This window comes from Pongo abelii, chromosome 19 (genome assembly GCF_028885655.2).
Source record: "Pongo abelii isolate AG06213 chromosome 19, NHGRI_mPonAbe1-v2.0_pri, whole genome shotgun sequence".
Lineage (NCBI taxonomy): Eukaryota > Metazoa > Chordata > Mammalia > Primates > Hominidae > Pongo > Pongo abelii.
In genome coordinates, this window is record NC_072004.2 from 74784854 (window position 1) to 74812200 (window position 27347).

Here is a 27347-nt window from a genome sequence, read left to right on the forward strand (position 1 = left end):
GGAGAATCACGAAGTCAGGAGTTCAAGACCAGCCTGGCCAACATGGTGAAACTCCGTCTCTACTAAAAAATACAAAAATTGGCCAGGCGCGGTGGTTCACGTCTATAATCCCAGCACTTTGGGAGGCCAAGGAGGGCAGATCACCTGAGGTCGGGAGTACAAGACCAGCCTGACCAACATGCAGAAACCTCGTCTCTACTAAAATAAAAATAAAAAATTAGCCAGGCGTGGTGGCTCATGCTTGTAATCCCAGCTACTCGGGAGGCTGAGGCAGGAGAATCGCTTGAACCCGGAAGGAGGAGGTTGCAGTGAGCTGAGATTGCGCCATTGCACTCCAGCCTGGGCAACAAGGACAAAAAAAAAAAAAAAAAAAAAAAATTAGCTGGGTACAATGGCAGGCGCCTGTAATCCCAGCTACTCAGGAGGCTGAGGCAGGAGAATCGTTTGAACCTGGGCGGCAGAGGTTGCAGTAAGCCGACATCACGCTACTGCACTCCAACCTGGGTGACAGAGTGAGACTCCAGTCTCAAAACAAACAAACAAACAAAAAAAACCAAACAAAAAAAACTAATACCACTTCTTATTTGTTTGGAGACAGGGTCTCTCTTAGTTGTCCAGGCTGGAATGCAGTGGCACCATCATGGCTCACTCCAGCCTCAATCCTCCTTGGGGCTTAAGCAATCCTTCCCATCTCAGGCTCCCGAGCAGCTGGGACTAGAGGTGCACACCACTACACCAAGCTAATTTTTGTATTGTTGGTAGAGATGGGGTTTTGCCGTATTGCCCAGGCTGGTCTCGAACTTTTGGGCTCAATCTGCCCATTTTAGCCTCCCGAAGTGCTGGGATTACAGGCGTTAGCCCTCCTCTGATAAAATTTCAGATGAGCAACTTTCATACATTACTGGTGGGAACATAAAATAGTACACTCAACTTAAAACACCTGTCTGTGAATGTTTTTAACAACTTTATTTGTACGCTAGAAATTATCCAAATGTCAATTGAGAAATGAACTTTAAAAACTATGGTATACCCCATACAATGAGATATTACTCGGCACTAAAAAGAACAACAAATTATTCATACAAGTAGTAACAGAGATGAATCTCAAATTCATTATGCTAAGTGAAAAGAAGCCATACTCAAAAGGCTTCCATATATAGGACATTCTGGGAAAAACAAAGCTAAAGAAAAGAAAAAGATCAGTGATTGTCAGAAGCTATACACTGGTTGTTGTGGTGGCTGCACTATGATGTATTTTGTCAATACTCAAATTGTACTTTTTTTCACCATCTTATGGTGCTGATGAACTGTACATGTAAATGGGCGAATTTCACTGTATCTTAATTGTACTTAAATTTTTTGAAAAATGGTGAAAACAGGCTAAATATTTCTGTATTTCACCTCTAAAAAATGTATTTTTTGAATACTTAAATTCAAATCCTGTTCCACAGGCAGATTGTGGTGGCAGTTATAAGAATCTATAAATGTGTTAAAATTCATAGAACTACGCTGGGCATGGTGGCTTACACCTGTAATCCCGGCACTTTGGGATACCAAGGCAGGCAGATCACTTGAGGTCAGGAGTTTGAGGCCTGACTGGCCAACATGGAGAAACCCCATCTCTACTAAAAATACAAAAATTAGCTGGGTGTGGTAGTACACACCTGAGATCCAGATCCTCAGGAAGCTGAGGCAGGAGAATCGCTTGAACCTACAAGGCAGAGGTTGCAGTGAGCCAAGGTGTCGCCACTGCACTCCAGCCTGGGTGACAGAGTGAGATTCTTGTCTCAAAAATAAATAACCCCATGTTCTCACTCTTAAGTGGGAGCTGAACAATGAGAACACATGGACACAGGGAGGGGAACATTATACACCGGGGCCCGTCAGCAGGTGGGGGGCAAGGGGAGGGAGAGCATTAGGACAAATACCTAATGCATACGGGACTTAAAACCTAGATGAGGCTGGGTGCAGTGGGTCACGCCTGTAATACCAGCACTTTGGGAGGCCAAGACAGGTGGATCACGAAGTCAGGAGTTCAAGACCAGTCTGGCCAACATGGTGAAACTCCGTCTCTACTAAAAATACAAAAAAATTAGCTGGGTGTGGTGGCAAGCGCCTGTAATCTCAGCTACTCAGGAGGTTGAGGCAGGAGAATTGCTTGAATGCAGGAGGTGGAGGTTGCCGTGAGCCGAGATCACACCACTGCACTTCAGCCTAGGCGACAGAGCCAGACTCCATCTCAAAAAAAAAAAAAAACAAACCAAACCTAGATGACGGGTTCGTAGGTGCAGCAAACCACCATGGCACATGTATACCTAGGCAACAAACCTGCATGTTCTGCACATGTATCCCAGAACTTAAAGTAAAATTAAAAATATATATTTCTATCAAAAAATAAATTCATAGAAATCCATATCAAATAAGTCAATACTACTGCATGTTAATTTTCAAAACTAAATAAACTAAAAAACATGTACAGAGCAGCTCTGGAATACATTAGAAGCTTGTAGTAGAAGTTAACTCTTAGAAATGGGTGTCTAAGGCCGGGCGCGGTGGCTCACGCCTGTAATCCCAGCACTTTGGGAGGCTGAGGTGGGCGGATCACGAGGTCAGGAGATCGAGACCATCCTGGCTAACATGGTGCAACCTCGTCTCTACTAAAAATACAAAAAATTAGCCAGGCATGGTGGCGGGCGCCTGTAGTCCCAGCTACTCGGGAGGCTGAGGCAGGAGAATGGTGTGAACCCAGGAGGCGGAGCTTGCAGTGAGCCGAGACAGCACCACTGCACTCTGCCTGGGTGAAAGAGCGAGACTCCATCTCAAACAAACAAACAAAAAAAGCCTACCTCTCATATCTCTTAGACACCCATTTCTTTTTTTTTTTTTTTTTTGAGACGGCGTCTCGCTCTGTCACCTAGGCTGGAGTGCAGTGGCACTATCTGGGCTCACTGCAACCTCCGCCTCCCGGGTTCAAGAGATTCTCCTGCCTCAGCCTCCTGAGTAGCTGGGACTACAGGCACCCACCACCACGCCTGGCTAATTTTTGTATTTTTAGTAGAGATGGGGTTTCACCATATTGGCCAGGCTGGTCTTGAACTCCTGATCTTGTGATCTGCCCGCCTCGGCCTCCCAAAGTGCTGGGATTACAGGCGTGAGCCACCGTGCCCGGCCGAGGTAGGCTATTTTTAACTGCATTTTTTTCTTTTAAATTTCATACTTACTGCATTTTAAAATAAAATTCAAAATATTTAATCAGAAATTTACTTTATTTTTTATTTTTTTGAGACAGAGTCTTGCTGTGTCGCCCAGGCTGGAGTGCTGTGGCATGATCTCAACTCACTGCAACCTCTGCCCCCTGGGTTCAAGCAATTCTTGTGCCTCGGCCTCCCAAGAAACTGGTATTACAGGCATGCACTACCAGGCTCAGCTAATTTTTGTTTGGTTGGTTTTGTTGTTGTTGTTGTTTTTTTTTTTTGAGACAGAGTCTCATTCTGTTACCCAGACTGGAGCACAGTGGCGCGATCTCAGCTCACTGCAACCTCCACCTCCCAGGTTCAAGCGATTCTCCTGCTTCAGCCTCTCCAGTAGCTAGGACTATAGGCAAATGCCACCACGCCCGGCTAACTTTTGTATTTGTAGTAGAGACAGGGTTTTCACTGTGTTAGCCAGGATGGTCTTGATCTCCTGACTTCGTGATCTGCCCGCCTCGGACTTCCAAAGTGCTGGGATTACAGGCATGAGCCACCATGCCAGGCCAATTTATTTATTTATTTATTTAGCAGAAATAGGGTTTCGCCATGTTGGCCAGGCTAGTCTCGAACTCCTGGCCTCAAGCAATTTGCCTGCCTCAGCCTCCCAAAGTGCTGGGATTACAGCATGCGCAGCCCAGAAATTTATTTTAAATGGTGTTGATTCAAACATACATTTAGTTTTCATTTTAAAAGCTCAAAGGTAAACACAAATTAACATCAAAATATCCATTAAGGTTATATGAAACTTTTTAAAGCTTAAAGTAACAGACCACCTAATTTTCTTGCCTGGCTTCTCAATATCTGATACCAGAGCCACACTTTTGCTGCTGAAAAGTTGGCTATAAAAAACATGGGCAAACCAGGTGTGGTGGGTGGTTCACACCAGGTGGGTGGGTGGTAATCCCAGTGCTTTGGGAGGCCAACTCTGACACATTATTATTAACTAAAGTCCATACTATACTCAGATTATCTTAGACTTCCTCTAATGGTCTTTTTCTGTTCTAGGATCCCACAGAGGATACCACATTACATTTTGTTGTCACTTTAGGCATCTCTTGGCTGTGACAGTTTCAAAAAACTTTTAAAAAGTAAAAACTTAATGTGGTAATTGTCATGTTAAATTTCGGCCTAATTTGATATTTCAATGTATCATAAGTGCTATGATGTGTCCTGCAGCATAGTGGGACCCTCTGTCCGATTTTTATTATGTATTTGTTTGTGATTCAATCTCAGCTCACTGAAGCCTCAACCTACCAGGTTCAAGTGATCCTCCCACCTCAGCTCCCCAAGTGCTGAGACCACAGGCACATGCCACCATGCCTGGCTACATTTTTTTGTATTTTTTTTAGAAACTGGGTTCCATTATGTAGCCCAGGATGGTCTCGAACTCCTGAGCTCAAGAGATCGTCCGCCTCAGCCTCCCCAAGTGCTGGGATTACAGGTGTGAGCCCACCATGCCAAGCCTGTTTTTATTTTCTGAGACAAGGTCTCACTCTGTCATCCATGTTGGAGTGCAGTGACACAATCTTGGCTCATTGTAACCTCCACCTCCTGGGCTCAAGTGATTCTCCCACTTCAGCCCCCCAAGTGGCTGGGACTACAGGTGCAAACCACCACACCCGGCTAATGTTTTCATTAAAAAAATTTTTTTCGTAGACTTGGAGTCTGGCCATGTTCCCAGCAAGGTTTCAAACCCCTGGTCTCAGGTGATCCCCCTGCTTCGGCCTCCAAAAGTGCTAGGATTATAGGCTTGAGCCACAGCGCCTGGCCTTTACTAATGTTTGATTTTCTGTTTATTTTTGAGATAGGGTCTCGCTCTGTCACTCAGGCTGGAATGCAGTGGCACAATCTCGACTCACTGCAGACTCCGTCTACTGAGCTCAAACGATCCTCCCACCTTGGCCTCCCAAAGTGCTGGGATTGCTGCTGTGAGCCATCCCGCCCAGCCTCTAATAAAGTTTTTAAAAGCAAATCTGGCCAGGCTACCATTCCTTCAATGAGAGGGTCCCCACACTCTTCCCATGCCCCCAGCCCTAAGACCAACTCACTTTTACTCTGAAGTCTTGTCTGACACTCCTTCTCTGTGCTCCTTTAGCTTTATGTTTATACCTTCGTTATGGTACTTGTACTGTGATTCCCTATTTACTTATCTCCTCTACCATAAAGCATGTTCTTTAAGTCCAGGTACTCTTTCTTCATCTATATGCCCTATATAAGAACATTTTCTAGTACATTAGTGAATATTATGTGTTGATTTAGAATAATTAAAGGTCTCCCTGTCACCCAGGCTACGGGGCAGTGGCGCAATCACAGCTCACTGCAGCTTCTACTTCCTGGGCTCAATTGATTCTCCCACCTCAGCCCCCCAGGTAACTGGGACTACAGGCATGTACTAGCACACCTGGCTAATTTTTGTTTGTTTAATGTGGTTTTTGTTTTGTTTTTGGTAGAGACGGGGTTCCACCATGTTGCCTATGTAAATAAAATGAAAAGAGGCTGGTTCATACAAGACAGTTTTTATTTTATTCAAGTTAACCAAGGTAAAGACTCAGTTCTTGCACATTCTTGCTCTTGCCCATTCCCCTTTCTCCATTTTTTCCATTTCTTTTCTTTTCTTTTTTTTCTTTAACAGCCTGTGTTGCCCAGGCTGTTTTCAAACTTGGGCCCAAGCAGTCCTGCTGCCTCAGCCTCCAGAATAGCTGGGATTACAGGCACATAGTCTTGTAAAAGTGATTTGCATTGTTAAAATTATGCCCATTAAGGGCATTTTTTTGTAAAATGCTTTTCTTGAGACATTTTATTAGACCGAACTCATAGGTAGAACTTAAAAAAAATTTTTTTTTACAGTTTTTGTAATAACTTTAATCTTACCTCTAAATATGTCATCTAGTCTGATAGCCTGGTCACAGGCGAGGAAAGGTTGTGCAAGCAATGTCTTTAATTTTTAGTATATTGTGGCCCCCTTTATTAAAATATACTACTAAACACAAATAATACAAATGTAAAATGGGTATTGTTAAAAGTTTAAGCCACACTGTAACAAGTAAAACATGAAAGAAAACCCCCCTTTCTCCTCTGTTATATTTCTTAGAGGTAACCATTGTTTTCAATTTGTCACCTTTCAGTTTTTTAGTAAAGTTTTAAATTACACATGCTCTTTGGAAGAAGTGCTTTAGAAATACTGAATATAAGTTTATTGTAATTAGTAACTTTTGTGATTACTTTTAGAGACAGACAGACTTTATTTTTTCAAGCAGTTTTAGGTTTACAGCAAAGTTGAGCGGAAAGTATAGACACGGCCTCCTGCACATTTATTATAATACATTTGCTACAATAGATGAACCAACATTGACACATCATTATCAGCCAAAGTCCATAGTACCTTAAGATTCACTCTTGATGTAGTTCTATGAGTTCTGACAAATGTATAGAGACATTTATCTACCATTATAGTATCATAGAGAATAATTTCACTGCTCAAAAAATGCAGTGTCCACCTGTTCATCCCTTTATTTTCTTCCCCTCAAACTCCTGGCAACCACTGATCTTTTTACTGTTTCTACGGTTTTGCCTTTTCCAGGATGTCATATATTTGCAATCATTATGTAGCCTTTTCCAACTGGCTTCTTTCACATATTCTCAAATATGTATCCAAGGTTCTTCCATGTCTTTTCCTGGCTTGATAGCTCATTTCTTTTTAGGGCTGAATAATATTCCATTGGTATACCACAGTTTATTTATCCATTCACCTACTGAAGGATATCTGGACTGCTGCCAAGTTTTGGCAATTACAAATAAAGAATGCTATAAACATCCATGTTTTTAGTTTTTGTGTAGACTTAAGTTTTCAGCTTCTTTGGTTAAGTACTAAGGAGTATGATTGCTGGATTGAATGGTAAAAAATAGGTTTAGGTTTGTAAGAAACTGCCAAACTGTCTTGTCTTCTCTTTCTCTTGATGGTATCTTTTGCAGAGCAGAAGTTTTAAATTTTAATAAAGTCTAACTTACCAATTATTTCTTTCATGGGTGTGCCTTTGGTTTTCCATCTGAAAAGTTATCACCAACCCTAGTGACACCTAGTATTTTGTTTAATTTTACTTGGTGTTCCTGTCATTGTGATGAGACTACATTTATGTTGGGGGTAGGTGGAAAATGTTTTGAGCTTCACTACCAGGGATTAGTGATTGCTCTTAATATTTTATTTTTGAGGGAGCTGATGGTGTTTATGTTTTTCTGTTAACGTTAAAGAAACCAATTAGCTTTTTTTTTTTTTTTTGAGATGGAGTCTCGCTCTGTCACCCAGGCTGGAGTGCAGTGGCGCAATCTCAGCTCACTGCAACCTCCGCCTCCTGGGTTCAAGCGATTCTCCTGCCTCAGCCTCCCAAGTAGCTGGGACTACAGGTGTGCGCCACCACATCTGGGCTAATTTTTTGTATTTTCAGTAGAGAAGGGGTTTCACCATGTTAGCCAGGATGGTCTCGATCTCCTGACCTCGTGATCCACCTGCCTCGGCCTCCCAGAGTGCTGGGATTACAGGCATGAGCCACCGCACCTGACCTTTTTTTTTTTTTAAGACAGAGTCTCACTCTGTCGCCCAGGCTGGAGTGTTGTGGTGCAATCTCAGCTCACTGCATCTTCTACCTCCTGAGTAGCTGGGACTACAGGTGTGCACCACCATGCCAGACCAATTTTTTTATCTTATTTATTTTTTTGAGATGGAGTCTTGCTCTGTCACCCAGGCTGGCATGCAGTGGCATGAGCTCGGCTCACTGCAACCTTCGCCTCCTGGGTTCAAGCAATTCTCCTGCCTCAGCCTCCCAAGTAGCTGGGATTACAGGTGCGCGCCACCATGCGTGGCTAACTTTCTGTATTTTTAGTAGAGATGGGGTTTCACCATGTTGGCCAGACTGGTCTCGAACTCCTGACCTCAGGTGATCTGCCTGCCTCGGCCTCCCAAAGTGCTGGGATTACAGGTGTGAGCCATCACACATGGCCCATGATAATTGTATTATAGTTAGTGTATGGATACTGTAGTAGGGAATATAGTGAGTGGTATACCAAAATTCTCTGTACTATTTTTGTAACTACTCTACAAATCTAAAATTACTTTAAAATAAAACAAAAAACAGGCCGGGCATGGTGGCTCATGCCTGTAATCCCAGCGCTTCGTGAGGCTGAGGTGGGTGGATCACCTGAGGTCATGACTTCAGGACCAGCCTGGCCAACATGGTGAAACCCCCTCTCTACAAAAATAAAAAAATTAGCTGGGCATGATGGCGGGTGCCTATAATCAAACTGCTTGAACCCAGGAGGCAGAGGTTGCAGTGAGCCAAGATTGCCCCACTGCACTCCAGTCTGAGGGACAGAGTGAGACTCCATCTCAAAAAAAAAACAAAAACAAACAAAAAGTAAAACAAAAAACCTTCTAGTTATGGAATAATCTCCAGGACATACAATTAAGAGGAAAAAATCAAACTGCTAGAAAATGTGCTTGCATGCTACCCTTTGGGAAAGTTAAGAGTGCATAATGCTTAGTATATGGATAACATACTAAGCATTCTGTGAAAGAACCACCATGCAATTGGAAATAGCGGGGTTGTTTTTGGGAAGGTTAACTAAGTGGTTTTCTTTTCACTCTGAATCCTTTTGTCCCCACCTCCTCTTTTTTGTTTTTTGGTTTTTTTTTTTGAGATGGAGTCTCTGTCACCCAGGCTGGAGTGCAATGGTGCCATCTTGGCTCACTGCAACCTACCCCTCCTGGGTTCAAGTAATTCTCCCACCTTAGCCTCCCAAGTAGTTGGGATTACAGGCACCCGCCATCATGCCTGGCTAATTTTTGTATTTTAGTAGAGACGGGTTTTCACCATGTTGGCCAGGCTGGTCTTGAACTCCCGACCTCAGGTGATCCGCCCACCTCGGCCTCCCAACGGGCTGGCATTACAGGCGTGGGCCACCGTGCCCAGCTGCCTTTTGTCCCTTTTGAATGTTATACTAGAAAAACAAAAAGAGGAAGGAGGAAAAATGTGATTTCAAACCCCAAGGGCACAACTATAATAATAGTAGTAGTAATGATGACAATGATAGTAGTGGTGATATTTTATTTCTTGCCTCCTAACCCACCTCCCCACCAAAATTGAGTCATTCTGACAAACTTAGACTTATCAGGATCATTCTTTCTAAAAACATTCAGTATGGCATCTGATTATCTGAAGGCCTCAACAGGATCTGAAAGGTATTTTTTGCTGCTGTACCTTCCCTTCAAAACCTCACTTAGATCTCTGAAATTCCTTTAGATCTAGATGATCATATAACATATCATACAAACCACTTCGAGAATAAAATGGGGCGTAAGGCTGGTTACAGTGGCTCACACCTATAATCCCAGCACTTTGGGAAGCCAAGGTGGATCTCTTGAGCCCAGGAGTTCAAGATCAGCCAGGGAAACACAGTGACACCCTATCTTTACAAATTTTTTTTAATTTTTGTAAAAATTTTTTTTAATGATGGTGTGCACCTGTAGTCTCAGCTATTCAAGAGCCTGAGTGGGGAGGATCCCTTGAGTCCAGGAGTTGGAGGCTGCAGTAAGCTATGATCTTGTCACTTCAGTCCAGCCTGGGTAACAGAGCAAGACCCTGTCTTAGAAAAAAACAAAAGATGCTAACAGTAATTATTCTAAGACAAAAGGTATAAACTAAAACTCATGGTTATCCTAGTAAAAATTCATAGGTCCTATATTACAGCATTCCTAAAATTTAGTTTTAATGACTGCTTATAGGTATGAGCTGAGGGAGGTAAAAAATAAAATTTAAATTTAAAACAATGATGACTGCTTGGAACACTTATTTCATTATCTAAATCAACTCTTCCTTTCTGAATACTATATGCTTTCAAAGTTGAAATATATTTTTTCATTTATGCTGATCAGGAATTTAAGTTCAAAAGGGTCAGACTGGAAGTAATCTAGCTTTTCTAAAAAAAAAAAAAAAAAAAAAGTATTAGATTTTAAATTATATGCATACACCCAACTGACTTTCCTTCAACTGCCTCCACTCTCAAAAAAAAACTTCAACTTGTGGCAGGTCTAATGGCAAATGAATACAACCTGGCTGACCTGCTCTGCATGTCATTAAAATAAGCTCTAGTTCCTTACAAGTCAAGGATTCTACTTCCAAACACAGGACAAATGTGGAAACTTCTCGCTTACAAATTTGGTTGTGGTGATCATTTAAGTATCAATAAAGACAGGAATTGCCTTAAATTTATCCAGATAAATGAAATCTTTTTATTTGCTAACTGGTGCTGATTCTGACATCTACATAATCCCACAGCTGTATCCTTTATGTGATTAAACTATGTAGAAATTAGTAGAGAGAAATTAGAGCTGGAGAAGAAGGAATCATTAGGACAAGTCAAACATCACAATCAAGAGCCTATAATCTCAAAAAGCAAAACACAATACGAAACTCTAGAGAGCTGTTCTTATCCTCATCCCTCTTCCTATAACTATTAAAATTTAATACAACTTCAGTCAGGCGTGGTGGCTCATGCCTGTAATCCCAGCACGTTGGGAGGCCAAGGCAGGTGGATCACAAGGTCAGGAGTTCAAGACCAGCCTAGCCAAGATGATGAAACCCCGTCTCTACTAAAAACACAAAAATTAGCCAAGTGTGGTGGCGGGCACCTGTAATCCCAGCTGCTCGGGAGGCTGAAGCAGCGAATTGCTTGAACCTGGGAGGCAGAGATTGCCGTGAGCCGAGATTGCACCACTGCACTCCAGCCTGGCAACAGAGCGAGACTCCATCTCAAAAAAAAAAAAAAAAAAAAAAAAATTAATACAACTTCTTTGAAAAACATTTTTAAATAAATAATATTACTCAAAGTTGGTGGATATTGGCTGGGCATGGTGGCTCATACTTGTAATCCTAGCACTTTGAAAGGCAGGAAGATCACTAGAGGCCAGGAGTTCAAGACCTGCTTGGGCCACAAAAGAAGACTCCATCTCTACAAAAAATACAAAAAATTAAATTAACTGAATGTGGTGGTACACACCTGTAGTCCCAGCTACTCGGGAGGCTGCAATGGGAGGATTGCCTGAGTCCAAGACATCAAGAGTGCAGTAAGCAGTGATTGCACCACTGTACTGCATCCTGGGCAAATTTCCACATTTGTCCTGTGTTTGGAAGTACAATGAAATCCTGTCTCAATAAATAAATGTATGTAGGTGCCTTTAAAAATGGAATTTAAAAAGAAAATGTCCCAGGAGAAAAAGCCTATCCAAAAAGAAATGGACATCCTGGGGATTATTAGTGTCATTTCACTAGTACACTTAAAATTTATTTCAATTTACGGCCAGATGCAGTGGCTCATGCCTGTAATCCCAGCAATTTAGGAGGCTGAGGTGGGTGGATCACCTGAGGTCAAGAGTTCAAGACCAGCCTGGCCAACACGGTGAAACCCCATCTCTACCAAAAATACAAAAAATTAGCCAGGCGTGGTGGTGGGCACCTGTAGTCCCAGCTACTCGGGAGGCTGAGGCAGGAGAATGGCAAGAACCTGGGAGGCAGAGCTTGCAGTGAGCTGAGATGGCTCCACTGCACTCCAGCCTGGGTGACAGAGTGAGATGTCTCAAAAAAAAAAAAAGCGCCTGTAATCCCAGCACTTTGGGAGGCCGAGGCGGGAGGATCACAAGGTCAGGAGATTGAGACCATCCTGGCTAACACAGTGAAACCCCGTCTCTACTAAAAAAAATTAGCCAGGCGTGGTGGCGGGCTCCTGTAGTCCCAGCTACTCGGAAGGCTGAGGCAGGAGAATGGCGTGAACCTGGGAGGCGGAGCTTGCAGTAAGGCGAGATGGAGTCACTGCAATCCAGCCTGGGCGACAGAGCAAGACTCCGTCTCAAAAAAATAAAAAAATTAAGGAAAAAAAAAAAAAAAAAAAAGGGAGATACCACCACCTAGTTTGGAGAGTTACTTGGATTAGATAAATATCTTCGAAATGTCTTGGCACCAGACCTGACATGTAATATAGCTGGCAACAAAGAGTAGCTGATACTATCCTCACCATATATCACAGTAGTCAACTTTTATAAAGGTGTAATGGTCAAGGATAAGCTGGTAGTACCCTAACTTCAGAGTATCCAGTAGAAATACCATTCTCCTCTCCAATCTATTATTTTACTGGAACAAACGAACAAAATGGACTTTTGTCTTGTTTTCTTATCCTTTTATGATGCCACGATAACAATCAGGTACTCACTAATGTTTGGAAAATGGAATGGGATTACCTGCTAGACCCACAGACAGTGAAAAGACAAGCAAGAAGTCATAAATGACCAATTAAACCACTGGTTTATAACCAATTAAACCAATGGTGGTAAGCCATTAGTTTTTTGTTTTTTAAGACAGAGTCTCATTCTGTCACCCAGGCTGGAGTGAGTGGCAGAATCCTGACTCACAACAGCCTCTGCCTCCTGGGTTCACGCAATTCTCCTGCCTCAGCAGCCTCCCCTCCGCAGTTGGTGGGACTACAGGCATGCACCACTATGCTCAGCTAATTTTTGTATTCTTAGTAAAGACAGGGTTTTGCCATGTTGGCCAGGCTGGTCACAAACTCCTGACCTCAGGTTATCCACCCACCTTGGCCTCCCAAAGTGCTGGGATTACAGGCACGAGCCACCATGCCTGACAACTATTGGTTTTTAATACTGAGATGTTTCTGAAACAAAAATTATAATCTTTAATAAGCATACCAACTATTTTCTACCAGTTTATTAACTGGTACAAAATGCTGCCATGTATTAAAGAAGTACAATGTTTTGCATACTGGAGATAATACCAACACTTTACATACCACAATCTATATACCACAGTACATATACCTTGAAAAGAGGCCAATCTATATACCACAATAAACAGAATACTATACAAGAAATCAGCCAGGCTCGATGGCGTGCACCTGTAATCTCAGCTACTAGGGAGGCAGAGGTGGGAGGATGGTGTGAGCCCAGGAGTTCAAGTCCAGCCTGGGCAATGTAACAAAATTCCATCTCTTTTATTTAAAAAGAAAAGAACAAAAGAAGTCAAAAGAGCAAAGTTCAAACTTCAGTTCTGCACTAGGCAAAATAATTTATCTGGGCCTCAGTTTCTTCATCTTCAAAATAGGATTAGTACCTCTTCTATTTACTTCACTGAATTATTAGAAGAACCAGAAAAGAACATTATATAAAAGGCATTTATTAAACCATGACAGTATACAACTATACCATATTACCATTCTCATAACCAGGTCAGATTATCTTTGTAACATCCTGGTGCCTCAGTTCCTTAACTTCCTTTCCTACAATGATCTTGCTCTCCATTCTGCCTTAACGATGTACTCTCATGATCATTAACAAAATCTCAACCCTTCTATTAATATAAACCCTATTTCAAACATCGTGTTCTACAACCACCACCTTCTATCTTTCTAGCTCATTCCCTCCAGTACTCCCACTCTAACAAGTCTTAAACCCCATCAGAATCTACAATCCATTGATCCTACCAATTTTTCACCCTCTCACTACCTACACTGCTGCCACCACCCCCACTCCCAAAAGTCCTTATTCATCTCATTACCAAGCTTAAAATCACATGGTCCGGCCGGGCACGGTGGCTCACACCCGTAATCCCAGCACTTTGGGAGGCTGAGGTGGGTGGATTACCTGAGGTCAGGAGTTCACGACCAGCCTGGCCAACATAGTGAAACCCTGTCTGTATTAAAAATACAAAAATTAGCCAGGCATGTTGGCATGCACCTGTAATCCCAGCTACTTGGGAGGCTGAGGCAGGAGAATCATTTGAACCCGGGAGGCAGAGGTTGCAGTAAGCCAAGACTGCACCATTGCACTCCAGCCTGGGCAACGAGAGCGAAACTTCATCTCAAAAAAAAAAAAAAAGAAATCACATGGTCCATTATTGTAATCACTCCTCGTATACACCCTCTACTCCTTTGCTCCTATTCACGTTAACTCTGGTTAAGAGAGACTGGTTATCAGCACTTTAACTATATGGGTATAGCACATCTAACAAACTATAGCTGAATTAATCTTCCTATAAGAAAGAGGGCTTTGACTGTCTATCCCTCAGCTTAAGCACCTTAAATAGCTAGTGCATTCCTGCTTACAGCATTAAAATAAAATTTATCTTTGCAGCCCTAGTCTTCACTTTTTCCCTATGCCCAATCATTAATTCATTGTCCTAAAAAAACAAATTCTGCTTGTTCCACTTCTTTACTTTTGTCCTGGCTATTTTTTCCAACTGAGTGTACTTCCATTCACTTGAAGGATGCAATCCCACCCTTCAAGATCCAGCTTAAATGCTAACTTCTTCATAAAAGCACGCCCAGGCCAACATGGTGGCTCACACCTGTAATCCCAGCACATTGGGAGGCCAAGGCAGGCTGATCACTGGAGGTGGGAGTTCAAGACCAGCCTGACCTACATGATGAAACCTCATCTCTACTAAAAATATAAAAATTAGCCAGGCGTGGTAGTGGGCGCCTGTAATCCCAGTTACTCGTGAGGCTGAGCCATGAGAACTGCTTGAACCCAGGAGGTGGAGGTTGCAGTGAGCTGAGATCATGCCACTGCATTCTAACCTGGGCAACAGAGCAAGACTCTGTCTGAAAAAAATAAAATAAAAGCATGTCCAATCATCCCACTTTAAGGATTCTCTCCTTTACTTAGAGTTTTGCATTTATTAGCTATACTGTTTTTCTGATAATCATGCTGGTCTTAAGAATAATAAACTAAACCTTATTACTTATGTTATCTCTCCAACTAAAACGAAAACTCCTAACAAAAACACTTCTTAACCAACTACCCGCACAGAAATACTGACACTACAATACGTACTTCTTCGTACAACCACTATTCAAACACTGTTTTATTTAATTAAGTTTTCAAAAATTAGTCTATATTCTAGAAACTATTCTCAAGGTAAATATACCCCGTTATTGCTTGCACAGATGATACCCTAGTACAATATTAAACCAATGAAATTTTCAACCACTTTTGCCCTTTCTTTAAAGATACCTCATAATTTCACTCATAGCTCTATTCATAGCAACAAGGGAAATTACTGACACTACAGCATACAATCCACAAGCAGTAGCTTTAATTTCTTTTTTTGTTTTGTTTTGTTTTGAGGTGGAGTCTCACCCGGTTGCCCAGGCTGGAGTGCAATGGCACAGTATCGGCTCATTGCAACCTCCACCTCCCAGGTTCAAGATATTCTCCTGCCCCAGCCTCCTGAGTAGCTGGGACTACAGGAGGGCACCACCACACCCAACTAATTTTTTGTACTTTTAGTAGAGATGGGGTTTCACCATGTTGGCCAGGCTGGTCTCGAACTCCTGACCCCGGGTGATCCACCTGCCTCAGCCTCCCAAAATGCTGGGATCACAGGCGTGAGCCACTGCGCCCAGCCTACCTTTACTTCTTCTATAGTCAAGACCTACAGTATCAAAATAATTTCTTGATTTTGATCAGCATTGCCTACAAAAATGATGAAAAATTAAGCTCCTCTTTTCTTATTAACTCTGGAAGAATAATGTTATCGGAGCTATAAGACAGGTACTGACTTTTCCAACAATGTCATTATTAAAACGTCAGAAAACTCTATGACTTTTTTCTATTACAACTTTAAACCTGTAAAGCTATTTTGTGTCTCAATTCTATGAAACACTAAGATGAATTAGAATTCCTCTTTGAAATCAATGTAATTACCAAAGAGTGGCAAGGATGACAACAAACAACTGGAACTTCATGAGATGAGACCAAATGCATATTACAAAGACACTTTCTGGTTGCTTGAGTGACACGCACACAGGAATTATTGTACCTCAAAACTATCACAAAAAGAATTAAAGCAAATGGCAGGATACTCCCGTTTTGCTCACTAACAACTTTTATTCCTTACTATCTATAGGGCTTACTAAATAACAGAGTTATGTGCTACTAATCTGTGTACAATGTCAGAACAACTTTAGCTGCTTTTTCTTCCTAAATTAGGAATAAAATACTAAACATATTTGTTTAAATTCCAAAGAAATCATTTGCTATAAGAATGACCATACAGTATACACTTTCCTTCAGCCTGGGCATATTTAACTTTTTGCATTGACTAATACAATATGCATTAAGCACATCTGCTTAGACTTCCAGAGTTAAATGGACAATTCACTTTTTATAAGTGGAAAATCATTACAACATCTTCTGGTATTCACTGCAATATCAAATCAATGACTTCTTTCAGTATTTGTGGTGGTCTTCTGTAATTCCTTTGGTAATTACCATGAATCTGCTTTCACTTAATGCTAAATGGCAATGCTAATATGAAAAGAAAATTAATGCCAGACATACAAGCAAAAGTACCAAGTTGTTTCAGGGAAGGAATTTTAATAGAACTCACAAACTGGAATCTATCTACTTCAAGCTAGAAACCATTTTCATTAATAAAATACTAGAAACTAAGTCACAAGAGTAAAAATGAAACCTTTACATAGGTTTCTGATTCATAATTAAGATCTCATGAACTTCTGCTACTGCTTTCAGAAAATGGTAATCTTGGCCAGGTACAGTGGCACATGCCTGTAATCTCAGCACTTTGAGGGACCGAGGTGGGAGGACAGCTTGAGCTCAGGAGTTTGAGATCAGCCTGGGCAACACAGCGAAACCCCATCTCTACAAAAATGAAAAAAATTAGCAGGGCTTGGTGACACACCTGTAGTCCCAGCTACTTGGGAGGCTGAGGTGGGAGGATCACTTGAAGCTGGGAGGTTAAGGCTGCCGGGAGCCATGATCGCGTCACTGCACTCCAGCCTGAGTGACAGAGTGAGACCTTATCTCAAAAAAAAAATTTTTTTTTAATTTTAAAAAAGTAAATTTAAAAAAGTCTTGACCACATCAAAAAAACAGACTGTCAGCTGGGTGCAGTGGTGCATGCCTGTAATCCCAGCACTTTGAGGGGCTGAGGTGGGAGGATCGCTTGAGCCCAGGAGTTCAAGACTGGCCTGGGCAACAAGCTGAAACCCCGTCTCTAAAAAAAATACAAAACTTAGCCAGTTATGGTGGTACATTCCTGTAGTCCCAGCTACTCGGGAGGCTGAAGCGAGAGGATTGCTTGAGCCCAGGAGGTGGAGACTGCATGAGCCAAGATCCCACAACTGTACTCTAGCCTGGGCAAAAGAGCCAGACACTGTCTCCAAAAAAAAAAAAAAAAAAAGAAAAGAAAAACAGACTGTCCTTTTAAAAATTTTTATCATGTACTCAGATAGACAGAAATCACATGGAAATGTATCTCAATTATGAAGCAGCACAATCAGGATAGCTTATTACATATGTATCTTAAAATATTTTTAAGTCACAAATTTTAGCTTTGGTTATACAATTTATCATAAAGACATGAGAAACTGTGATGAAAGAATCCCTTTGCAGTACTCTAATGAGAACTGTGTTACATGTATAGAAAAAAAGGAAAGGTACAACAGGAATACCTGTTTTTCTATCATTTTGACTGTATTGTAAGAGCCCTGAAATAATACTCAGCATAATACTCTATTTGTCCAGATCTGTTTCTTCCTGCCTCCCATGCCTACTCTGAAAACAAATAATAAAATACATCATCACATGAAGTCCTCTGATCACAGTTCTTCCCAACCCCAATCTTTCCTAATTACAACTTAAGTCTCTCTCTGTGATGTTATTCCTTGATATGTCCCACATTTTAAAAGTGATTATACACCATTTACCCTTCAAATCACCTCCAGGGAAACTTCTCTTATGCTGACTTTACTTTGGTCACTCTTGATCTCCTAAGAATATATTAACCAATGTCAATATCATTTTGCATTTTCTAACAATCATGTCAATTCAGCATCAGTATTTTGAAACTGGTACAGCCCTGATTCTAATCCTTTTCACGTATCATACTATGAGACAGGGAAGAGTAATGATTTTGTATAAGTTTCAGTATCCCAAGCCAAACTGACATTAATTTTCACAGCTTGTGGCATTTCTTCCAGATTACAGGAGCGAGACATAGGAAAAACCATTTAAAACACTTGTCCATGTGTCATATCTGGCATACCTGAATTACAATGCCAACTATATTACATACAGAAAATATACTAATATGCTTCTGTGACCTAAATATCTTAAAATTATGAACCTCTTCATTTAATAGTCTCAACTAAGAATTTCCTAAGGGTCACATACTGGTTACACATGGAAACACAAAGAGGATTCCTACAAACATACTGCATAAATGTAATACATGACTAGCTTATTGCTATTTACCATTATGATTACTTACATAGATTACAGAAAGTTCTTGGGCAATTTCTGTATTTTTATTATGACCTTTAAGATAGCATGTCTTGTTTCTCTTATCAACCTATCACTCACTGATCTATTACTGTAGTTCCTTTTCATTAGAAATAAAATGCAGAGGGCCAGGCGCAGTGGCTCACGCCTGTAATCCCAGCACTTTGGGAGACTGAGGTGGGTGGATCACCTGAGGTCGGGAGTTTGAGACCAGCCTGACCAACATGATGAAACCCCGTCTCTATTAAAAAATACAAAAAAATTAGCTGGATATGGTGGGACATGCCTGAAATTCCAGCTACTCGGGAGGCTGAGGCAGGAGAATCACTTGAACCTGGGAGGCAGAGGTTGAGGTGAGCCGAGATGGTGCCATTGCACTCCAGGTGGGCAACAAGAGCGAAACTCCGTCTCAAAAAAAAAAAAAAAAAAGAAAAGAAATAAAATGCAGAGAACACTCGGAACACGAATCATCAGTCCTCTGCAGGTACATATACTAAAAAACATTTCCTCACCAGCATTCAGCTGCATCACCAATAATCGCTGCGCAACCATAAAATGCTAAGCACTGTATCTTAATGGCACCATATAACTAGCTGTACATCACTGTACAAACAAAACTTTCTTTAATGAACCTGTAATCCAAAGTGTTGATTATCTTAAGTTATATTACATATTTTCCATTAGTTTGTGTAACACTTCAATCTGTGAACAAATATATCTTAATCTGGTAAATGCCGGCAGAAGTAACATCTCATTCAGAAATTGAGGCCAGATTCTTAAAGGACTAGTTAAAACTCTTAAAACATTTGTAAAAATAAATACATCAGCTTAGATTACAAAGATTTCCAAAGATAAAAAAAAAACACTTAAAAGGCTAGACAAAAGAATGTCTAAACTAAAACAGTTAACAATATATCCTCTATGACACAATGTAATTTATCATTGTTGAAAGCCTCCCTAGAAGCCGTTGGGAGACCAGAAAGAGACAGATCTGGACAAAACCAAACAGAATAAAAACTGGAATTGTATCACCTTTCTAAAAGCTCCCTTATTCTTTGTCACCTATAAGTCTATCTTCCACATTTGATGACCCAATTACAGCTACATAAAATGTATAATTGTCAGCAGCAGACAGAATGGTCATGAGGACAAGTTCAAGAGTCCAAAAGCCAGTATGAATTTAGGCTCTGCCATTTAACAGATGCATGTAATTGCCTAAGTTACATAATTCTCTGTGCCTCAGCTGAAAACGGCAGTAATAACAGTACCTACCTCGTAGGGTTATAGTGAAGACTATGAGATAAGACACATAAAGCCTGTGGAATAGGACCTGTTTGTTATTATAATAAAGTTACCAATTAAAAAAACGTTAGGTCCCTGATAATGATTAATCTCTATATACATGAGTGCTTCAAGTGGCATACCACTGTTAACTATAACTTTTCACTATATATACAAAATACCTTCGAAACTTTAGATATTCACAAATTGTAATAGCCCAACTCCATGACTCCATAATTTCAAGAGACATCAAACTCTCCAAAATTTGCACTTGATAAACCGGTAAACAGTGAAGTTCTACAACTTTAAATCATCCTGCCAAATTAAAGGCAAAGAAAATAAGTCATCTCGAACTTACCAGAGAAGATGAACAATTTCCAGTGCTACAAGATCTGTTGAAAGCAACAAGATCTATCCACTGTGTTTGGAAACCTACTATGATTTGTTTTCAAGTATAGTCAGTGGCTTCACCCAAAACCTTAAAAGGAGGCCACGTTTAATTTTGAATAACCTGAAGCTGAAAATGTTTCAGATATATTATTCACAGGAGAATCCTATTACATTACATTCTCTCACCGATAATTTTGAATCAAAATACATCATTAAATGAAAGTCAATCTGTATTTTTCCCTTTATTAAAACATCTAGAAAAATACCACTTTATTTTTAAATGAATGTACTTTAGAAATGTTAACATAATTTATAAAAGTTTTAACATCTTACAACTGTCTAAAAAGGTTTCCATTCCCAATACCCTATTTACCCAAAATGCTAGGACATCTGAATTTTAAAAACCAACATTTTCGGCCAGGCGCGGTGGCTCACACCTGTAATCCCAGCACTTTGGGAGGCCGAAGCAGGCGGATCACGAGGTCAGGAGTTCGAGACCAGCCTGGCCAATCCGGTGAATCCCCATCTCTACTAAAAATACAAAAATTAGCGGGGTGTGGTGGCGGGTGCCTGTAATCCCAGCTGCTCGGGAGGCTGAGGCAGAAGAATCGCTTGCTTGAACCCGGGAGGCGGAGGTTGCGGTGAGCCGAGATCGTGCCACTGCACTCCAGCCTGGGCGACACAGCGAGACTCCATCTCAAAAAAAAAAAATTTTTTTCCTGGCTGACCCAATTTAACAGGGGTTGGTTCTTTCAACATATAAGCAGAAAATGAAGTATACATATCATCTTCAAAGGACTACCATGAAACCAAAATCAGGTTTTGCAATACCCAACTAAAGCATCAGAAGAGAGGGTCATCTTACTTAGAAACTGAGTATTGAAAAAGTAGAGGCTAACCCCCTGAATTTTTTCAGGAAACAGCATTCACACTCTGCTATCCACAATTTTCAAAATCTTCATTAAAGGCCCTGAAAATCCTGTTAAGCCTGCTGGAATTCTGTGGTTGACAGTCATCTTTCCTCAAAACTTAACTGTCCATGTTATCTACTTTCGATTTTATTAGGTCACCTTGAGATTATTCTCTCCTCTGAAAAGCATTTGCGGGCTTTAGTTATCAATATGTCTCTATCGGTAACTTAAAAATCAATAAAGCTCATACACCTTGCAGCCTACTCATATTTTATAGTGCTTGCTAAAATATATATACACATATTTCTCAGGGATCAAAAGGCTAACATGAACTGCTTCAACCTTTGGTGAATCTGCATTATATCCTTAGAACATCCTGAGATTCTCCTGTATTGTGCTGCAGCTATACAGCAGGCGCATGATCACAAGGCTTTTCAACAGCCCCCAGATCCCTTACTGCTGCAAAACTTCTCATAAGCGTTCTATGTACTAGACTGTTAACAGTGCTGAGTTAAAACTGTTAAACTGCTTTACCTATTTATTTACCAATCCTATCATCTCAGGGAATTCAAACTCTTTAAACTGCCTTCTGAAACACATCTAGAGTGCTTTCGTACTGCTTTGAGTAGGATCTGCAGCGGGATAAAAACTTGAGTTCTGAGATTCATCCCGACCCAAACGGCAGTTGCCAGGATATGCGGTAGTAATGCAGTGTTTTTTTTGAGACTCTACGGATGTATTTTACCTAGAAACAGCCAATCTCTACTAAATCCCTTTTAGTCTTCGAGATTTCCGCGGTAACAATTTCAACAGAAAGGTATTTTCAACAGCGAAAAAACAAGTTATTCTAATTTGGCCTTTATTTTTTACTCAATAGAGCTTGCCATCGTAAGGGCATTTTTCCATACCAACATTTGCAATTGAAGAAAGAAAAATCAAGCTTTTGGCACTAGTGACCCCATGGGTGGACGGCCCATTATCATTACGCTTCTTACAAATCTTTCGAGATAGGATTTGAGGTTAGGCTCACATCGGATCATAGTCCAGTAACTTACTGCTTTCCAAGCCCAATTAACAGCCTAATAACAACAGCAACACTTATGCCCCGGGAAATCTCAATGTATGACTAACCAATAAGGCGTCTGATAGCGAAGGCAACCTTTTCCCAGGTAAGGAAGAGGAAAAGCAGACAATGAAAGGAATTGATTTATCACAGTGAAGAAAGAAAAGAGAAGGATCCCAAAACGATCCGAGAGCAAAATCCCGGGGTTCGGAAGCCTTGGCCTCAGCAACACTCTCCCCCAAGCCCTCCCAGCCCAACCCAACCACCCCTCTTGTCCCCTGGGAGCCAGCCCTTCGCCGGCACAGGTCGGGCAGACCTGAAGGGCACAGCCCCTCACACGGCGCCCAGGCCCGGTTCCGAAATCCGATGCCAAACAGGCGGAAGCCGCAAGCCCCGCGGCCTGAGTTTCAGGGGTAAGAGAATGAGGGTGCGAGGAGATGCGGCCTCCCTCAAGCCGGGAGGCCTCTTGAGAAAGCAGAGACGGGAGAAGAGCGAGCCGGTTCGCAAGTCGGAGCAAAACTGGAAGGAAAGAGGGCTGGGAGCCGGAGATGAAGGAGGTTCTGGGCTAGACCAGCGCCTTCCCCGCATCCTCGGCGACGCCCGTGTTTACCTGAAAGTCTCGGTCTTCGTTGAAGCGGGAGAAGCGGTCCGCCATTTTGCCGCCTTCACTCCTCTCAGGACGACGCTCTCCGGTTCGCTCCTTCCCTCCTGCGACACCCACCCCTCCCCGGTTCCCCGCCTCCTCCCACGCCCACCGGGCGCGCGCAGCCGAGGGAGGGAGCGAGAATGCGCGTCCTGACGGGAGCCCCGCGGCGCAGGCGCCTGCCAGCCCTGGCGGCTGACCCTTCCCTCTAGCCCCTGCTCCGCGCGCGACCCGGAGCGACCCCTGTGGCCGCGCGTGCGCACTCCCGCCCGAGAGCCGCGAGAGCTTCCGGAGGGAAAGGTCAGAGGGGGCACCGTGCGGACAGCTCTGGATGTTTTGCTGTTGCTCACTTCCGGGTGTCTTTTCTCACTGTTGCTTCCCCGTGTGCGCAGAAGTCCATCGTCTTCACTAAATAGCAGCATACTGTTGGGCCGAAAGCGCAACGTTAGAGCCAGACTGCTTAGCTTCGAATCTCAACTTACCCTGAGGATTCAACGGTGAACGAGACAGGAATGATCTCTTATGGGGATTTCATTCCAGTGGAAGAACTCACATAACTCGTAAAATAAATATTTTTAAATATCAACAAGTGCCACAAAAAAGTAAAACTGGCCACACTGCTGAGAGGGACAGTCTCTGAAAGGACCTTTGACCGATGCACAGCGAGGAGCCCACAGCATTGGGGCATAGGGAACGTTAGACCCAAAGGCCCAAAGACTGCAAGGAGCTTGATTTCGAGCCATCCTTTGAGAGAAGTATTTCACAAGGGACCGAAGTTGATCCAAATCGATTAAAGCTCTCTGGGCTTCAGTTTCCTTTTTATACAATAAGGAAATTGGATTCAGTAATCTCTGATGCTCCTGCCTAGCGCTGACTGTGAGAGTCAAGAATCAGATTTTTCCATCCTTTCTGAGGACCTCACCCAGCGCTCCAGGACTCTTAGCCAAAATACATAAAACACATAGAAGGGTGGCAGGACTTCTCTCCTTTTGAAAAGAGTAGTTGACAGAAATCACACAATGGAAAAATGGGTCTTACCCTGCCCTGAAAGAGTCAAATGGAATCTAATTTTTTGAGGAAGGGTGTGTATTTTCTAGTTGTTACCCTTTGCCCCACCCAAGCTTCAGCCTACGCTTCCATCTAAGGGGAGGCAGGGCACACAGAATTCAAACATTGTATTCCTTTTTTTTTTTTTGAGACGGAGTCTCGCACTGTCGCCGGAGTACAGTGGCGCAATCTCGGCTCACTGCAACGTCCACCTCCCAGGTTCAAGAGATTCTCCTGCCTCAGCCTCCCTAGTAGCTGGGATTACAGGCGCCCACCACTAAGCCCAACTCATTTGTTTTTTGTTTTTTGTTTTTTTTTGAAACGTAGCTTTACTCTGTTGCCCAGGCTGGAGTGCAGCGGCGCGATCTCGGCTCACTGCAAGCTCCGCCTCCCGGGTTCACGCCATTCTCCTGCCTCAACCTCCCGAGTAGCTGGGACTACAGGCGCCCGCCACCACGCCCTGCTAATTTTTTGTATTTTTAGTAGAGACGGGGTTTCACCGTGTTAGCCAGGATGGTCTCGATCTCCTGACGTCGGGATCCGCCTGCCTCGGCCTCCCAAAGTGCTGGGATTACAGGTGTGAGCCACCTCGACTGGCCTTTTTTTTTTTTCTTTTTTTTTTTTTTTTGTATTTTTAGTGGAGGCGGGGTTTCACCATGTTGGCCAGGCTGGTCTGGAACTCCTGACTTTGTGATCCGCCCGCCTCAGCCTCCCAAAGTGCTGCGATTACAGGCGTGAGCCACCGCGCCTGGCTCAATGATTGTAAAGAGACTCAAGGGTAGCGTGAAAGATTGAATCACGGGGATACACACCACACTGACCTCTTCTCCCTCTCAAAAGCCCACTGAAATGACAGCAGAGGAATAAGAAGTGCATAAATTCACATGGACAAAGAGACCTGGAGAACGGACAATGGCAGACAACAGATGTCAACATTTTGGAGGCCAGAGAGCATAGATAAATGGAAATGACTTTAGTAGAGTGGAGAAAAAGAAGTCATAGAGTGGGAGAAGACAGGAAAGAAGTTGATCAATGCTAAAGTGCACCAGAAAGGCTCAGGAAGTAGAAGTCCCTGGTGCCACTGATGATTTGATGTCTCTTTTCCCACCCAGGTAGCAAACTGGAGGTTTTCCCTCTGGAAAGGCTGAACCAGAGAGACTGGACTTTATAGGTGAGAAGGAGCAACCATGCTGAAAATGGGAGGATATGGTAAAGCCTCCATTCTGGCCAGAGAGTCTGACTTCTCCAACAAAAGAACATAGGAACCCTCTCTAGAAAACTGACTAGCTTAGGGAAGAAACCCTTCATGTACCAACAATAGGAGTGAGGGTAGGGAGGTGTCCTCCTACATAAAGATCATGTTCCTGCCCAAATGCTCCACAGAGAAGTCCATCATTCAGGAAGCCCCATCCACACAGACCTTTCACTCAGCTTTTTAATGCCTTGTTATGAACAGATAGCCAAAGAATGCCAGACATTTGAAGGGAACCTGTACGGGAAAGATAGAAACACCCCCGGCCTGGGCATCGTAGTAGGACCCCATCTCTGCAAAAGAACTTTAAAACTAGGCGTGGTGGCATGCACCTGTGGTCCCAGCTACTTGGGAGGCTGAGGCAAGAGGATTGCTTAAGCCCAGGATTTGGAGGCTGCAGTGAGCTATGATGACAGCAACAGCCCCCCTCCCCCAAAAAACGAATTCAAAGGAACCAGAGATAATGAAAGGAACAGAAGAAACCATCAAAAGAATTATCAACATCCATGGAGACATTAGATCACATCAGGGTACAAGGGAACACATCAGGAAATAAGAGACTGCATCAAGAGGCATGGGATGCCAAAAAAGAAAAAAAGATATTGAGTTTAAGAAAGAACTTTTGGCCGGCTCGGTGGCTCACGCCTATAGTTCCAGCACTTTGGGAGGCTGAGGCTGAAGCAGGCGGATTGCCTGAGGTCAGGAGTTCGAGACCAGTCTGGCCAACATGGTGAAACCCCGTCTCTACTAAAAATACAAAAAAATTAGCCAGGTGTGGTGGCGTGCACCTGTAATCCCAGCTACTCGAGAGGCTGAGGCAGGGGAATTGGGCGACAGAGCAAGACTCCATCTCAAAAAAAAAGAAATTTTGGGGCTGGGTGTGGTGGCTCATGCCTATAATCCCATCACTTTGGGAGGCCAAGGCAGGTGGATCACTTGAGGTCAGGAGTCGGAGACCAGCCTGGCCAACATGGTGAAACTCCGTCTCTACTAAAAATACAAAAATTAGCCAAGCGTGGTGGTGGTGAGTACCTGTAATCCCAGCTACTCAGGAGGCTGAGGCAGGAGAATCGCTTGAACCCGGGAGGTGGAGGTTGCAGTGAGCTGAGGCCCCGCCACTGCACTCCAGCCTGGGTGACAAGAGCGACACTCCATCTGAAAAAAAAAAAAATTAGCCGGCCAGAGTGGCACATGTCTGTAATCCCAGCTGCTCGGGAAATCACCCAGAAAACAGAGTAAAAAGACTCCCTGGTCTAAATCACCTTTACTTTCTCCTGAATTATTGCAGTAGCTACTACGTGTTCTGCTTCTACCCTGGCAGCATACATGTTACAAAGGAGCTCTGGTGATCTGTTAAAGGTCAATCAGATCACATTTTTTGTCCCCTGATTCAACGCACAGTGACTTTCCACGTCACTCACAATATAAAGTTCACCTCTCACCACCCCACCTCTCAGACCTCATCTTCCTCTCTCCACCCCTGTTTCCCTTCTCTCTGGACATACTGGCCTCTTGGCTGTACCTTGATCCCATCAGGCCTGTTCTTGCTTTAGCCTGCCCCACCCACGGGCTTATGTATTTGCTGTTCTTTCTGCTTATCATTCTTATATATCTCCTTGGCTTGCCCCTTCATCTTCTAGTCTTTATTCAAAAAGTACTTTTTTTTTTTTTGAGATGGAGTCTCACTCTGTTGCCCAGGCTGGAGTGCAGTGGTGCAATCTCAGCTCACTGCAACCTCCGCCTCCTTGGTTCAAGCAATTCTCTGCCTCAGCCTCCCGAGTAGCTAAGATTACAGGTGCCCACCACCATGCCCAGCTAACTTTTGTATTTTTAGTAGAGACAGGGTTTCACCATGTTGGCCAGGCTGGTCTTGAACTCCTGACTTCGTGATCCACCCACCTCAGCCTCCCAAAGTGCTGGGATTACAGGTGTGAGCCACCATGCCCGGCGAAAAGTTATTTCTTTTTTTCTTTTTTTTTTTCCTTTTGAGATGGAGTTTTGCTCTTGTTGCCCAGGCTGGAGTGCAGTGGTGTGATCTTGGCTCACTGCAACCTCCACCTCCTGGGTTCAAGCAATTCTCCTGCCTCAGCCTCCCAAGTAGCTGGGATTACAGGCCAACACCACTACACCAGGCTAGTTTTTGTACTT

General features: G+C 42.8%; 1 protein-coding gene across 1 annotated transcript in view; it reads right to left on the reverse strand.

The window, feature by feature from the left end:
- GPATCH8 (G-patch domain containing 8) overlaps positions 1-27347 on the reverse strand; it is a 150653-nt gene that overhangs the window by 84753 nt on the left and 38553 nt on the right. Inside the window, exon 5 of the mRNA XM_002827432.6 lies at positions 22868-23323. Coding sequence (XP_002827478.3) covers positions 22868-22912 — 45 coding nt within the window. The 5' untranslated portion in view covers positions 22913-23323. The remainder of the gene's footprint in view (positions 1-22867; positions 23324-27347) is intronic.